We start from the raw sequence: 12,995 nt of genomic DNA, 5'->3' as shown, positions 1-12,995 counted from the left end.
AATTAATTTATTTATTTATTTATTTTTTTTTAAAGACAGGGTCTCCCTCTGTCGCCCAGGCTGGAGTGCAGTGGTGCCAACGCAGCTCACTACAGCCTTGACTTCCCAGGCTCAAGCAATCCTTCTGCCTCAGCTTCCTGAGTACCTGGGACCACAGGTGCAGCCCACCACGTCCAGTTAATTTTTATTTTATATTTTGTTGAGAGAAGAGGTCTCACCATTTTGCCTAGCTAGGCTGGTCTCAAACTCCTGGGCTCAAGTGCTCAAGCAATCCTCCCACTGTGGCCTCCTAAGGTTCTAGGATTACAGGCATGAGCCACTGCACCTGGCCGTGGATGTTTTATTTCCTTCTAAATCTTCACATGTATAAACATGTCTTGGGTGTCCAGAGCATATATTACTTGATCAGTGGCTAACATCCTGTTTTTAAAATCCTTAATAAAATATGCAGTCACATGATCAATACAGGGCAAGTATGAATATATACACTCACAAAAATTCTTCCACGTGCTACATTAAAGTAGCATCTATGACAGACATAAAAATTGTTAAATTACTCTGACCCTATTGCTTCTCATTTTAAAAAAATAGTAATTCAAACTGTTACATAGATCTTACCAAGATATTTTGAGAACTTGATGTGTCTGACTCATACTAGTAGTCTTACTAAAGATATTTCAGTGTGTGTTCCTGGAGTTTTATTACCAAGAGTGAACAAAACAAATGAGTAACCAACAAACTTTCCAAAATTACTTAGTCTTTTTCAATATGGTATTATGGAAGGCTTGACAGAATGTGAATCAGGGAAATAATCTACCAATTCTTAATACTTAATTCAAAATACAGATAAACTAAAAGTATATCTTTATCCCACCTTCTTTCAACCCAAATTTTCTCATTTTTCTTTTTCTGAATAAAAGTAAAGAGCAAACAAAAAGCCACTTTAGATGTCAAAGACATTAATTACAACTCCTCCCAAAGAAGTTTACTGAAGGACTCTGGAGTCATTTTTTTTAAGTATGTTACTAGTGTATGTCCAGAAGCATAAACTACACACACACACACACACAAATGAGAAAAGGAAAAGAGTTCTCAATGAATGGACACAAGTGACTCACTTACCTTGTCTCAGGGTTATATCCTAATATGTAGAAAAATGAATCCACTCGGGCTTTAAACTCTCTAGCAGCAAATATGTCAGAAAAATGGGAGATGTTACACTTCCCTCTGGGAAAAAGAGAAAAAAATAATTAGTAATACCCTCAACTGCTTTTGCTAACCAAAACTGGAGGGGGAAGGGTGGAGGAAGCACTGAACTAAGTCCATGTGCATGGAGAATCGGCTACAAACACCACACTTTATTTCACCTATTCAGCTGTTTCATGACTGCTTCACTGTACACCTGTGTAATCTGACTGCTTTTATATCACCATTTTACTAATAAAGTAAAATTAATTAAAACAACAAAGATAAACTGGAGACAGGACTATGAGAAAGAATATTAAACAAAGTAGAAATGGAGAAAAATTAAAACCATTGTGAATATAAGAAAAACTCAGTCTAAAGCCTTTCTAAATCATAAAAAAAAATGAGCCTTTCTTCCTACTATATTATGATAGGCAGAAAGTTTAACTGTTTAAAGCTAAAATGTGGAATATTTGACATGTCTTTGGAATACAGCTTCTGGCCAATAAACATTTTTCTTCTCCTGTAATGTGCAACAAATAAAGTTACTTGGAAATTAAAACCTACAGAAATTTTAACTTTTTTGCATAAACATGGGCCCCAATATACAAGGAGTTTTCAAATTTTGGGGTAACTTTAAATGGCTATAAAGTTAGAAATCACTTTCCCATAGAAATACTAAAATAAAGTGGAGTAAAGTTTTCAGGTTCATCTACCACCTAAAGTTAAACCAACCTGTAGTTGAAAACCCTACAATACTTACTCCAAAACGGCTTAAGCAATGTTTCCATGCACCAAGTATCAACGTAAATGCCAGAAGCATTATATCACGTGGTGAGGCCTAACTTCCAAATCCAAACACCCACACGCACACACACACTCACTCCAGGATTCCCAAAGAGGCAGGGGAGGCTTAAGAACTCTAACTCCCTCCCGGTCACTTTAATGTCAAGTGGAAGCCAAAGGCTACAGTGAGGTTAGATGGAAATGGAGGACCAAGAGTTCCCATTTCACATCAAAAGCCGTGCAGCATACTTCCAGGACGTGGCCTCCCACTGCTTGAGCAGGCTATCTGTTGTGATAAGAACTCCATGAGTATGCACGGTAACAACACACACACCAGCTAATGGCCACAGTGTTGGGAAGAGAAGCTGGCTGAGGGGTTATCAGCATGGGTTCATTCATTCACTTCCTACCAAGAAATTAAAAAGCAAGGTTCTTCTTTACCTTAAGGGCTTAAGTACCTGTAACCAAAGCAGGGTCAGCCAGGCACAGTGGCTTCACACCTGGAATCCCAGCACTTTGGGAGGCTACGGCAGGAGGATTATTTGAGGCCAGGAATTCAAGACAAACTTGGGCAACATTAGTTGAGACCCCATCTCACCACACCTGGTTAATTTTAAAATTTTTTGTAGATGGGAGTCTCACTAGGTTGCCCAGGCTGGTCTCAAACTCCTGGCTTCAAGTGATCCTCCTGCCCTGGCCTCCCAAAGCACTGGGATTATAGGTGTGAACCACTGCACCCAGCCCCCATCTCCATTTTTTAAATTAAATAACAATGCTGTTGATATAAAGTCCCTTTGGGAACTATAGATTAGAAAGTATCTATAGTTCTATAGAATAGAAGCTACAGAACAGAAAGTATTCCAGGGTTACTGAGCACTTCAAACAACACTGATACAACTGAGAACTGAATTTAAAATTTTATTTGATCTTAACAAATAAATTATTTGATCTTATGTAAATCTAAATAGCTACATATGGCTACTAGCTACCATAGTGAACAACACAGACTTTTCCAACAACAAGACATTTCCATCACAGCAGAAAGTTCTATTAGAAGTGCTATAGTATTCATACCTACTATTTGTAGATAGTAAGATCCAATTCAAGGAAAAATACAGACTAAGCATCAACTTCCCAGGCCCAGAACTGCCTCTTCTAGTATTTAACTAGAACTAAAATAAGCTTCTGGGAAAGAAAAGGCAGGTATGATCTTTTTTACAAATGAACAACTAGCTCACTTTGAAACCACTCATCCATACAAGGTGATTTAATCCCCGAAAGCCAGAAGAAATAGGTTCCTTTAGCAGTAAAATAGAGATAACACCTACTGCACTTATAAAGACAAAGCCTACAAAACTCTACTACACAATGCTATGTAAAGTAAGTTATTCCTATTATTGTACATTACTAAAGGAAATTGATTCTTCTTTTATTATTGTTCGTTATTTCACTCTTAAACTGGAGTAATTAATGTATCAATTAAAGGTAAAGAAAACCCTTAACTCTAAACACAACCACTAGAAATCAGGTATGTTTAGGGCAGGGTTTATCAATCTTGGCACTAATGACAGTTTGTACTAAATAATTATTTATTGTCAGAGGCTGTCCTGTACATTGTAGGATATTTAAGAGCATCCTTGGCCTCTACCTAGTAGCACCCATACACATTTCTTCCTCACAACAAAAAATGTCTCAAGACTTGCCAAATGTCTCCTGTGAGGGAAGAAACTACTGGCTTACAGAAAGCCAAAAGCAATAGGAATAGAAGCATTTCATCTGATAAATGATTATGAAGTTGTCGTAAATGGGATTTTTCTCTACCATCAAGCCCTTTCTCTATTTGATTCTGTTTGTATATATGAAAGGTACTGACATTTAAACATTTCACTTTTTTATCCTTTCTTATGCTTCTAATTGCACTGTACCTCTAATACAATGTGGAAAGAGTGAACATCCTTGGCTAGTTCCTGATGTCAGTGGAAATGTCTCTCATGTGTTCCTATTAAATATGACACTAGCTTTACAGACAATCAAACCATAATCATAGTATTGGAAATAACTGACTGATTTCCTCCTTTAGATTTAATAGTTTGATATATGCTATCAATAGAGTGAAAACCTGAACCAACCTTGCATTCCTGGAATAAATCCCAGCTGGTCATAATGTATTTTTTAAACAAAGTATTAAATTTTTAAAAAACAAAAAGAATTTGGTTAACTACATCTAAGTTTTCTTCCTCCCAAATTTGTTTTTATCTTTATTATTTCCTTCTTTGTACATTTTTATTGTTGCTGTTATTCATGAAAGGTTTATTCATAATAGCCTAGAAACAACCCAAATGTGCAGCAACAGGTAAATAAACAAATTGTATATATGTACAATAAAATACTACACAAATACAAAGATCTAGTGATACATAAAATACCATGGACAAATCTCAAAAATTAAATGTTGAGTATAAGAAGCCAGACACAAAAACAGTATACACTGCATGATTCCACTTATATGAGCTTTAGAAGAGGAAAAAATAATTTATAGTGAGAGAAACCTGAACAGTTGGTGATTTTGGGTGGGAAGTTTTGAGAGGGAAGGATCTTGAGGGAACTTCCTGAGATGAGGGGAATATGCCAGGTCTTGTTTAGGGTCAAACACATTTCTGAAAATGTACACTTAAAATCTACGTTGTACTGTATATTAAAAAACTACTAGAGGAAAGTAAAACAATGAGAATCATTACCATATAGCTGTAGCCATATGGTAATGATTCATAATCTTGCCAGTTAGCCAGCCCTCAAACACTGAGTATTGAGCAGAGCTGAAGAAAGGGTTTCCATAACTAGGTAAGGCCACCAGGATTGGCTCTGACTGGGTGGCACCCATTTGAAGTATTTTACAAATCACCTCGTGATGAACAGTGTTTACCTTTAAAAATGTGTGTATATGTGTGCAGAAGTATGGGTATGATTTTAAGTATTCAGTGTTTTTTATCAGAGCACTCTTCTCACCATGATCTCTGTCAAAAGTAGGACATTATTTGACATTGTTTACAGAATAGATGAGGAAGGACCGTTAAGAGAAAATTGCCATCACATCCACCTTGCTGAAATAACCAGTTCCAGAGCCTCCTAAAGTCCTGTATACTCTGTATCTAAAGCAATGCTTCACTGTTAACAGAAATATGACTAAAGACAGGGAAGCCCCATGTGTTAGCATCCTTTCATTCAACAGCAAAAAAGGCGTCGTTTCAGTAATCCTTCCGAGTGGGGCGGGCCCCAGGGAGTTTTACACCTGGGGCATCATCCGAAGGGTCTTCTGGCTACCAAGAGGAGGTGGCTATATGAAAAGGATGAAGAAGAGACAAGAGAGCCCCTCTTATGTAAGGAGACAATACAAATGAAAACTGTGGCCTAGAAATTCACTCTCTTAAAATTACCAATAACTGGGAAGGTCTTCCTGTATCCCCAGGCATGGGCAAACCCCAAAGACTCAGGACAACGTGCACGAGCACACACAGAATGTTTACAGTAGCAAATCTGTTGAAAGCTATTATTATCATTATTAAGATGGAGTCTTAAGAATAAAAAATTATTAATAATAAAAAATAAATTATTAATAAAAAATTCTTTTTTTTTTTTTTTTTTTTTGAGACAGAGCCTCACTCTGACACCCAGACTGGAGTGCAATGGCGTGATCTCGACTCACTGCAACCTCCGCCTCCCGGGTTCAAGCAATTCTCCTGCTTCAGCCTCCCGAGTAGCTGGGATTACAGACGCGTGCCACCACACCCGGCTAACTTTTTGTATTTTTAGTAGAGACGAGGTTTCACTGTGTTAGCCAGGATTGTCTCGATCTCCTGACCTCGTGATCTGCCTGCCTCAGCCTCCCAAAGTGCTGGGATTACAGGTGCAAGCTACCATGCCCGGTCTTTTTTTTTTTTTTTTTTTTTTTTTGAGATAGGGTCTCCCTCTGTCACTTGGGCTGAAGTGCAGCGGTTTGATCTCAGCTCACTGAAGACTCAACTTCCCAGGCTCACGTGATTCTTCCAGCTCAGCCTTCCCGGTAGCTGGGACTACAGGTGCGTGCCACCATACCCAACAATTTTTTGTAGAGCTAGGGTTTCACCATACTGCCCAGGCTGGTCTCAGACTCCTGGGCTCAAGCAATCTGCCCAGCTTGGCCTCTCAAAATGTTGGGACTACAGGTGTGGGCCACCATGTCTGGACAAAAATAAATAAATAAAAATAAAAATAAATAAATATATATATATATATAATTTTAGTTTGTACTTCCCCTTTTGCCCAGGAGTTGCTTAACAGGAAGTTTTAAATTTCCAGGTGAAAGGGTCTTCTGTTCTTTGTTTTTCTTAGTAAACTACAATTTTATTGCATTTTAATCGGAATGATTTTTTTTCTGTGATCTAATATATGACCAATTTTTGAGAAGGTGGCAAGATACACAAATCAATGTGTATTCTTTATTATTACAGGATAGAGTTCAAAGTATGTCTGTAGGCCAGGTGTGGTGGCTTACACCTGTAATTCCAGCACTTTGGGAGGTCGAGGTGGGCAGATCACAAGAGGTCAGGAGTTCAAGACCAGCCTGGCCAACATAGTGAAACCTTGTCTCTACTAAAAATACAAAGATTAGCTGTGCATGGTGGTGGGCGTCTGTAATGCCAGCTACTTCGGAGGCTGAGGCAGGAGAATCGTTTGAACCTGGGAAGCAGAGGTTGCAGAGAGCCAAGATGGCGCCACTACAAGGATGGGCGACAGAGCAAGACCTCGTCTCCAAACAAACAAAAAAAACAAAACAAAAAAAATTAAGATTATTAGCTTAGGGGGAAAAAGTCCAAAACTGTACAAAATCTGTAACAAGGAAAATTTTTAAACACTCCTGAAAGACAAAAAAGGGGATATGACAATGGTAAAACATCCATGTTCTTAAATAGGAAAACTCAAACTGGCATTTCTCCACAGATTAATTAATAAATCCAATATAATCCCAGTACAAATACCAACAAGCTTTTTTTTTAAAAAAATAAAACAAAATATTAAGCTTCACATAGAAAAACAAATAACTAAAAAAGAGGGGAACATATATTAAAACATACTATAAAGCCTCTGTAATTAAGAGTGTAGTGCTGACACATAGACAATAGAACAACAAAACAAAAAAGCAAGTACAAAATACATACGGAAAGCAAGACATGACAATGGTGACATCTCAAACCACTACAATCAACATAGGTATTTTAATAAGTAATCCTAGAACAACTGGGTAGAATTATTTTTTAAATATGGTGTAGGGAAAGGCTTTCTAACTATGACTCAAAATCCAGAGGCAATAAAAGACTGATAAATTTGATTAGATAAAAATACATTTTACACAATAAAAAATACAACAAATAAAATTAAATGAAAACTGACAAAAGTGGGAGAAAAATATTTGCAACAATTGCCATGTACCACGGTCGTATAAAGCACTTTTTAAAAGTAAAACAAAAAGAAAACCCAATAGAAAATACATAAACAGACAATTTACAAAAAAGAGACAAAAATATCCTTCAAACATATGAAAAAATGTTCAAACTCATTGTTAGTGAAATAAAATAAAAACATGGAGATAACACTTCTCACCTATCAAGACTTGTAAAAATTTAAAAAGACAAAACATTCTATTAGGAAAACAGGCTGCTTCATACTTATCAGAAGGAACACAAATTGGTACATGCCAGCTGAAGGGAAATTTGGTAATATGTAACAAACCGCATAGGCATAAACCTTTCAACCCAGCAATCCCACTATGATAAATGCACCCTGAAGTTCCCAATGATAAGAAAATATATATGCACAAAGATATTCATTGCAGCATCATTTATAATTGCAAAATCCTAGGAACAACCTAAATGCTCATGCACAAGAGAGCAGTTATATCAACTACAGTATATCAACATAAGGAAGTAAAAGAGAATAAGAAAGTCCTCTATGAACTGATAGGAGCAATTCCCACAATATACTGTCATCAAGTGAAAAGAGCAAAGTACAAAAGACCATCTACAGTATTCTACCCTTCATATAAGAAAGACGGGGTTTTAAGAAAAGAGGCATGTATCTGCTGATTTGTGAAAAGAAAATGCTGGAAGGATGATCCAGCAAGTAAAATGATCAGTAACCTAGAGCAGCAAGGTGGGAGCGAAGAGGGAAAGAAGTAGAGGATGGGAACATGGTGGCAGGGTTGAAGAGTATCTTCTTATAACCCTGACTCTTAGAACCACAGCAATAGTCCACATGCTCTCACACACCCATAAAATAAACAGTCCAGGTCAACAAGGAGAAACCAAAAATAGGATGTAAACAGCAACAAATGAACCTAAATGTATTACAAATAAACAAATGCACATAAGGAGGTAAGAAAGCACAGAACTGAGAGGAAAAGCAGTATCTTGCACTATAAGACCGAAGACAAAAAGAGTCAATAAACGGGTTTCTCACCAAGACGTGGGTTACAAATTCTGAAACTAAGTTGTATGCATTTGAGAATTAAACAAAAACAAGTAAGTATATTTTAGACAATGAGAACTGAGTTTCTTCTGTGTTGGAGAAAGTCGTTATAAATAACGGAAAGTGAAGAATAAAATCTTCAGGCCAGGCCCAGTGGCTCACGCCTGTAATCCCAGCACTTTGGGAGGCTGAGGCGGGTGGATCAGGAGGTCAGGAGCTCAAGACCAACCTGGCCAAGATGGTGAAACCCCATCTCTACTAAAAATACAAAAAAATTGGCCAGGTGTGGGGGTGGGTGCCTGTAATCTCAGCCACTCGGGAGGCTGAAGCAGAGAATTGCATGAACCCAGGAGGCAGAGGTTGCAGTGAGCTGAGATCACGCCACTGCACTCCAGCCTGGGCAACAGAGCAAGACTCTGTCTCAAAAAAAATAAAATAAAATCTTCTAGTGTTGGACTGGAATTGAAATTAATATAACCTTACAAGTCTGGGGTTAGGGGAAGTTAATAGGCACAGGCTGGTATACATATACATCCTAGCTCTGCCTGCTAACTGGATCTAGAAACAAAGATATCCAGTAGTAACACACATGCCTAATACCCAGATCTTGGTTTCTAAACACTGCTCTCCACTAAAGGGAACCCGGGTTCCTCACAGAATGGCTAATTCCAGCGCTGGAAGTTAGAAAATAAAAAACGAGCCTGAGAACATCTTGTGGAGCTAGAAATAAGAAAGTGCTCAAAAAAATACAGAAGTTTGCTGGTAAAGTGCAGGGGCCAATCTGAAGTAGCTCCTAATGGCCAAAGCTGGGCAATAAAACAAAAAATAATAAATTATAACAAAACAAAATAAATATCCGTAAGTTCATGCTGATGTAAATACTCAAATAGATTTATGGGATAAAAGGGAGATTTCTTTACTACAGTGGAATTCCAATTAATAAGTGTAGAAGAAAAGAAAAAAAAATGAAAAACCACCATAGGCAAGCTTCACAAAAGTAACTTTTACAGGTGAAATCCACTGATAGGTGCTTAAAATCACTGGGTGAAAATTTAAGGAGATAAATGATTTGCAGAGTGTCAAAGTATCTCCCAGGTTAATTAAGTACAGGGGAAAAGCTGCTTTACAGTGAAGCAACCTGGCAGAAGACACATTCATCAAGTGGACAAGGTCAATGTCACCAGTAATTAGACATTATCAACCTCATGAAGCCCATGATAAGATGCACTCAGAAACATGTAATTTCTGTGGTTCTTGCCCAAAATGCCTAACTTCAGAAAAGCCAAATTGAGGGACATTTGACAAAACAATTGATCAATAACATTTACAATACCAAGGAAGGTCATGAATGACAAGGAAAGACTGGAGAACCATTACACACTGCAGGAGACTAAGGAGAAATAATTAAATGCAATGTGGGATCCCATATAAGATCCTAGAACAACAACGAGGACATTGTTGAAAATCAAAGAGAATCTTTAGTCTAATGCTATTGTATCAATGTTAATTCCCTGGTTCTGATAACTGTACTACAGTTGTAGAAGAAGTTCACATTGTGGGAGGTTAGGGGAGGGATATATTGAACCTGAGTACTTGTAACTTTGCTGTGTGTCTAAAAATAGCTCCAAATAAAAGAAAGTTTTTCAAATACTATGAAGTACTCAAGGGCAGACGGAATATCTTACTGGGTAGGTTCCCATCACCAAATATAGAGCCCTTCATCTACTAGTAGATTAATAAAGTGTTAAATGATAAATGAATAAATAAAGCAATTGACAGGTTATGATGTCTAATGAAGTACTAAGCATGTATAGACAAAACAATAAAAATGCTGTAGGTCAAAGTTATTTCACATATAAAAACAACTGTAGATTAAAGCCAGAGAAGGATTCTTAAACTGCAAAACTAAGAGCTCTGAGACACCATGAAACTCCTTACAGAACTTGCAGGAGCTAAAGGGTGTTTTTTTTGTTGTTGTTGTTGTTGTTTTTTGTTTTTTTTGAGACGGAGTCTCGCTCTGTCACCCAGGCTGGAGTGCAGTGGCACAATCTTGGCTCACTGCAACCTCTGCCTCCCAGGTTAAAGCGATTCTCCTGCCTCAGTCTCCCTAGTACCTAGGACTACAGGCACCAGCCACCACACTCGGCTAATTTTTTGTATTTTTAGTAGAGACGGGGTTTTGCCATGTTGGCCAGGCTGGTCTTGAACTCCTGACCTCAGGTGATCTGCCCACCTTGGCCTCCCAAAGTGCTGGGATTACAGGCGTGAGCCACCGTGCCTGGCCACTAAAGGATTTTTAAATGTTTTAAGGAATGGTTGGGAAACTGTCCACAGATGTAACTAATCTGTTTCAAGCCCTAAACATATACATGAACCTAGTTGCTCATAACAAAGTAGGGAGATAAATTAATTTATAATGAAAAGAAACAGACTGGAAGCCTCAAACAGCTAATTTAGGGCTCCTTGGCCCTGGTCTTCCAGAAAATTCATCCTAAAGCATCTTCCTATAATAGGAGCCCCTGGGTAAAATGACAGTCTATAACCTGACCTGCAGTAGGATATTTCTTTCCCCAAGTGACTCCTCCAAATAGGAAGCAGGTAATCAGAAAGCTGGAAAACAGTCCTCAGTCGGCAAGACACTTACAATCTCCTGTGCTGCCCTCCACAATCAATACTGGAGAATGCACTGATGCGAGTACACAATAAACCCAAGAATGTTCCCCAGGTCACATGTCCTCAGTCCAATCACAAAGCAATCACTCCAGATCCTTGGATCATTAATAAAACATTATCCTTAGGGGAGAAAAAGTAGCACAGAAAACAAATTACAAGTTACAAGTTTATCTGCTCGTTCTTGGAGTGTGTTGAGATAGCTCCCTAAGCTGAACTCTTCTCCATATACCTGAAGGAATCTAAATATCTAATCCCTCCTCCGCCAACAGGCCACAGAGAAATAGTAAAAGAAATGTATGCTGAGTGATTACACCATCATTAACTCAGTACAAAATTAAACTTAATTTCACTTTTTCTTTTCTTCCACTTATACTTTTAAGAACTCAGCAGAAATTCAATGAGCTATGGAGTGTACTACACATGTTACTAGGGCCTGAGATGCTCTTTGAGGGACTTTCACACTCCTTACCGTACTGGATGTGGAACCAGATGTGTGTGTTTGGTTCAGGATTCTGTCATTAGTCGTGTGACCTTGAACAAGTTTGTCAAAGGTTAGCTCAAACGTTAAAAAACGTGACACTGGCCACAAGGCTACAGCAGAGCCAGGACTCAAACACAAGTCTTCTAACTTCAGTCTATTATACCACAATGCCAGCCAAAAATTCTTACCCGGGAATAAACAGAACTCAAAAAATACTCTATTCAAAATGCTAACTTTACTCTACGGTGGTTATGGATAAAGTGTGATGAAATAAGATCAGCAGCTGTAGAAACTTACCTTGAAAGGTAGAGATAAGGAATAGCTAAGGTCAAGAATTCAAAACTAACAGCAATGCAGTAATGCTGAACTTCAACACACATTTCTACAACTGCGAAGGGCTCAGATTTTCTTATAGGAAGAAACTCTGGTAGGAAAAAGCTATAATCTCACAATTTACAAAGAAACTACAGGGCATTTTGTTTTCCTTTTGATTCACCATGGCTAAAGGATAAAGCTCTCTCTCCTCCTTTATAACCCAACTCTAGCACCAGCTTGAAAGAAAACCTTATACATCAGTTTCCTCCTGAGTCAATGGAATGGCAAGAGCCCCCTCAGAGTTACTGTGACCGGATGAAACCACACAACCGAGCCCTTTGATCTTCAAGAAGAATGGTGCTAAGCACTAACATGATCAGTCTTTTTCTTTTTTCTTTTTTGTTCCCCATGGTTTTTTTCATTACATTTGTTTGATCCCTTTTCATGTGCCTACAGACTATTTTATTTGTGTCTCTCTCAAAATTGAATTTATTTTTAGTAGTACTGGTTTATAACTATGGAGAAAGAATAAACTCTTTCTGTGAATAAACTATGAGAAGAAAATTGGAAAAAAAAGGTAAAGCTTAACTTTAACCATCCCCCACCAAATACACCCCAAACATTTTTTAAGCTAATCTACCTTGGTGAAGAGAAAGAGAATAAACAGAGACTGCTGGGGGGCACTGCCATCCCATTCTGTTTTATGGGAGTAATGGGACAGGCAAAGATTCTGTCACAGTGAGCGCCTGCTGCCAAGAGTGAGGCCGGATCACTAAGTGACAGCAACGCGACCCTGCACCATTAGGGAAGTGCGTCCACACACACGTGTGACCCTGCACCACTGGGCCAGCACGTCCACACACACACAAAACTGCACCACTAGGCCAGTGCGTTCACACACACGTGACACCACACCACTAGGCCAGCAAGTCCACAAACACTCGTGACACCACACCAGTAGGCCAGCGCGTCCACACACACGTGTGAAACACTGCACCACTAGGCCAGCAAGTCCACAAACACTCGTGACACCACACCAGTAGGCCAGCGCGTC

The 12,995-nt window shown here is 38.5% G+C and overlaps 1 protein-coding gene across 13 annotated transcripts in view; it reads right to left on the bottom strand.

The window, feature by feature from the left end:
- Nucleotides 1-12,995, bottom strand: part of RERE (arginine-glutamic acid dipeptide repeats) — a 466,287-nt gene that overhangs the window by 184,543 nt on the left and 268,749 nt on the right. For 12 of the 13 annotated variants that reach the window (XM_063594922.1, XM_055104272.2, XM_055104287.2 and 9 more), the window contains one exon: nt 1,123-1,227. The exons of the other annotated variant lie outside the window; for it this stretch is intronic. In XM_063594922.1, coding sequence (XP_063450992.1) covers nt 1,123-1,227 — 105 coding nt within the window. The remainder of the gene's footprint in view (nt 1-1,122; nt 1,228-12,995) is intronic. 13 annotated transcript variants of the gene reach the window in all.

The sequence above is a fragment of the Pan paniscus genome, chromosome 1 (assembly GCF_029289425.2).
Source record: "Pan paniscus chromosome 1, NHGRI_mPanPan1-v2.0_pri, whole genome shotgun sequence".
NCBI lineage: Eukaryota > Metazoa > Chordata > Mammalia > Primates > Hominidae > Pan > Pan paniscus.
Note: the sequence above shows the minus strand (reverse complement) of the source record. Positions and strands in the feature narration are given on the sequence as shown.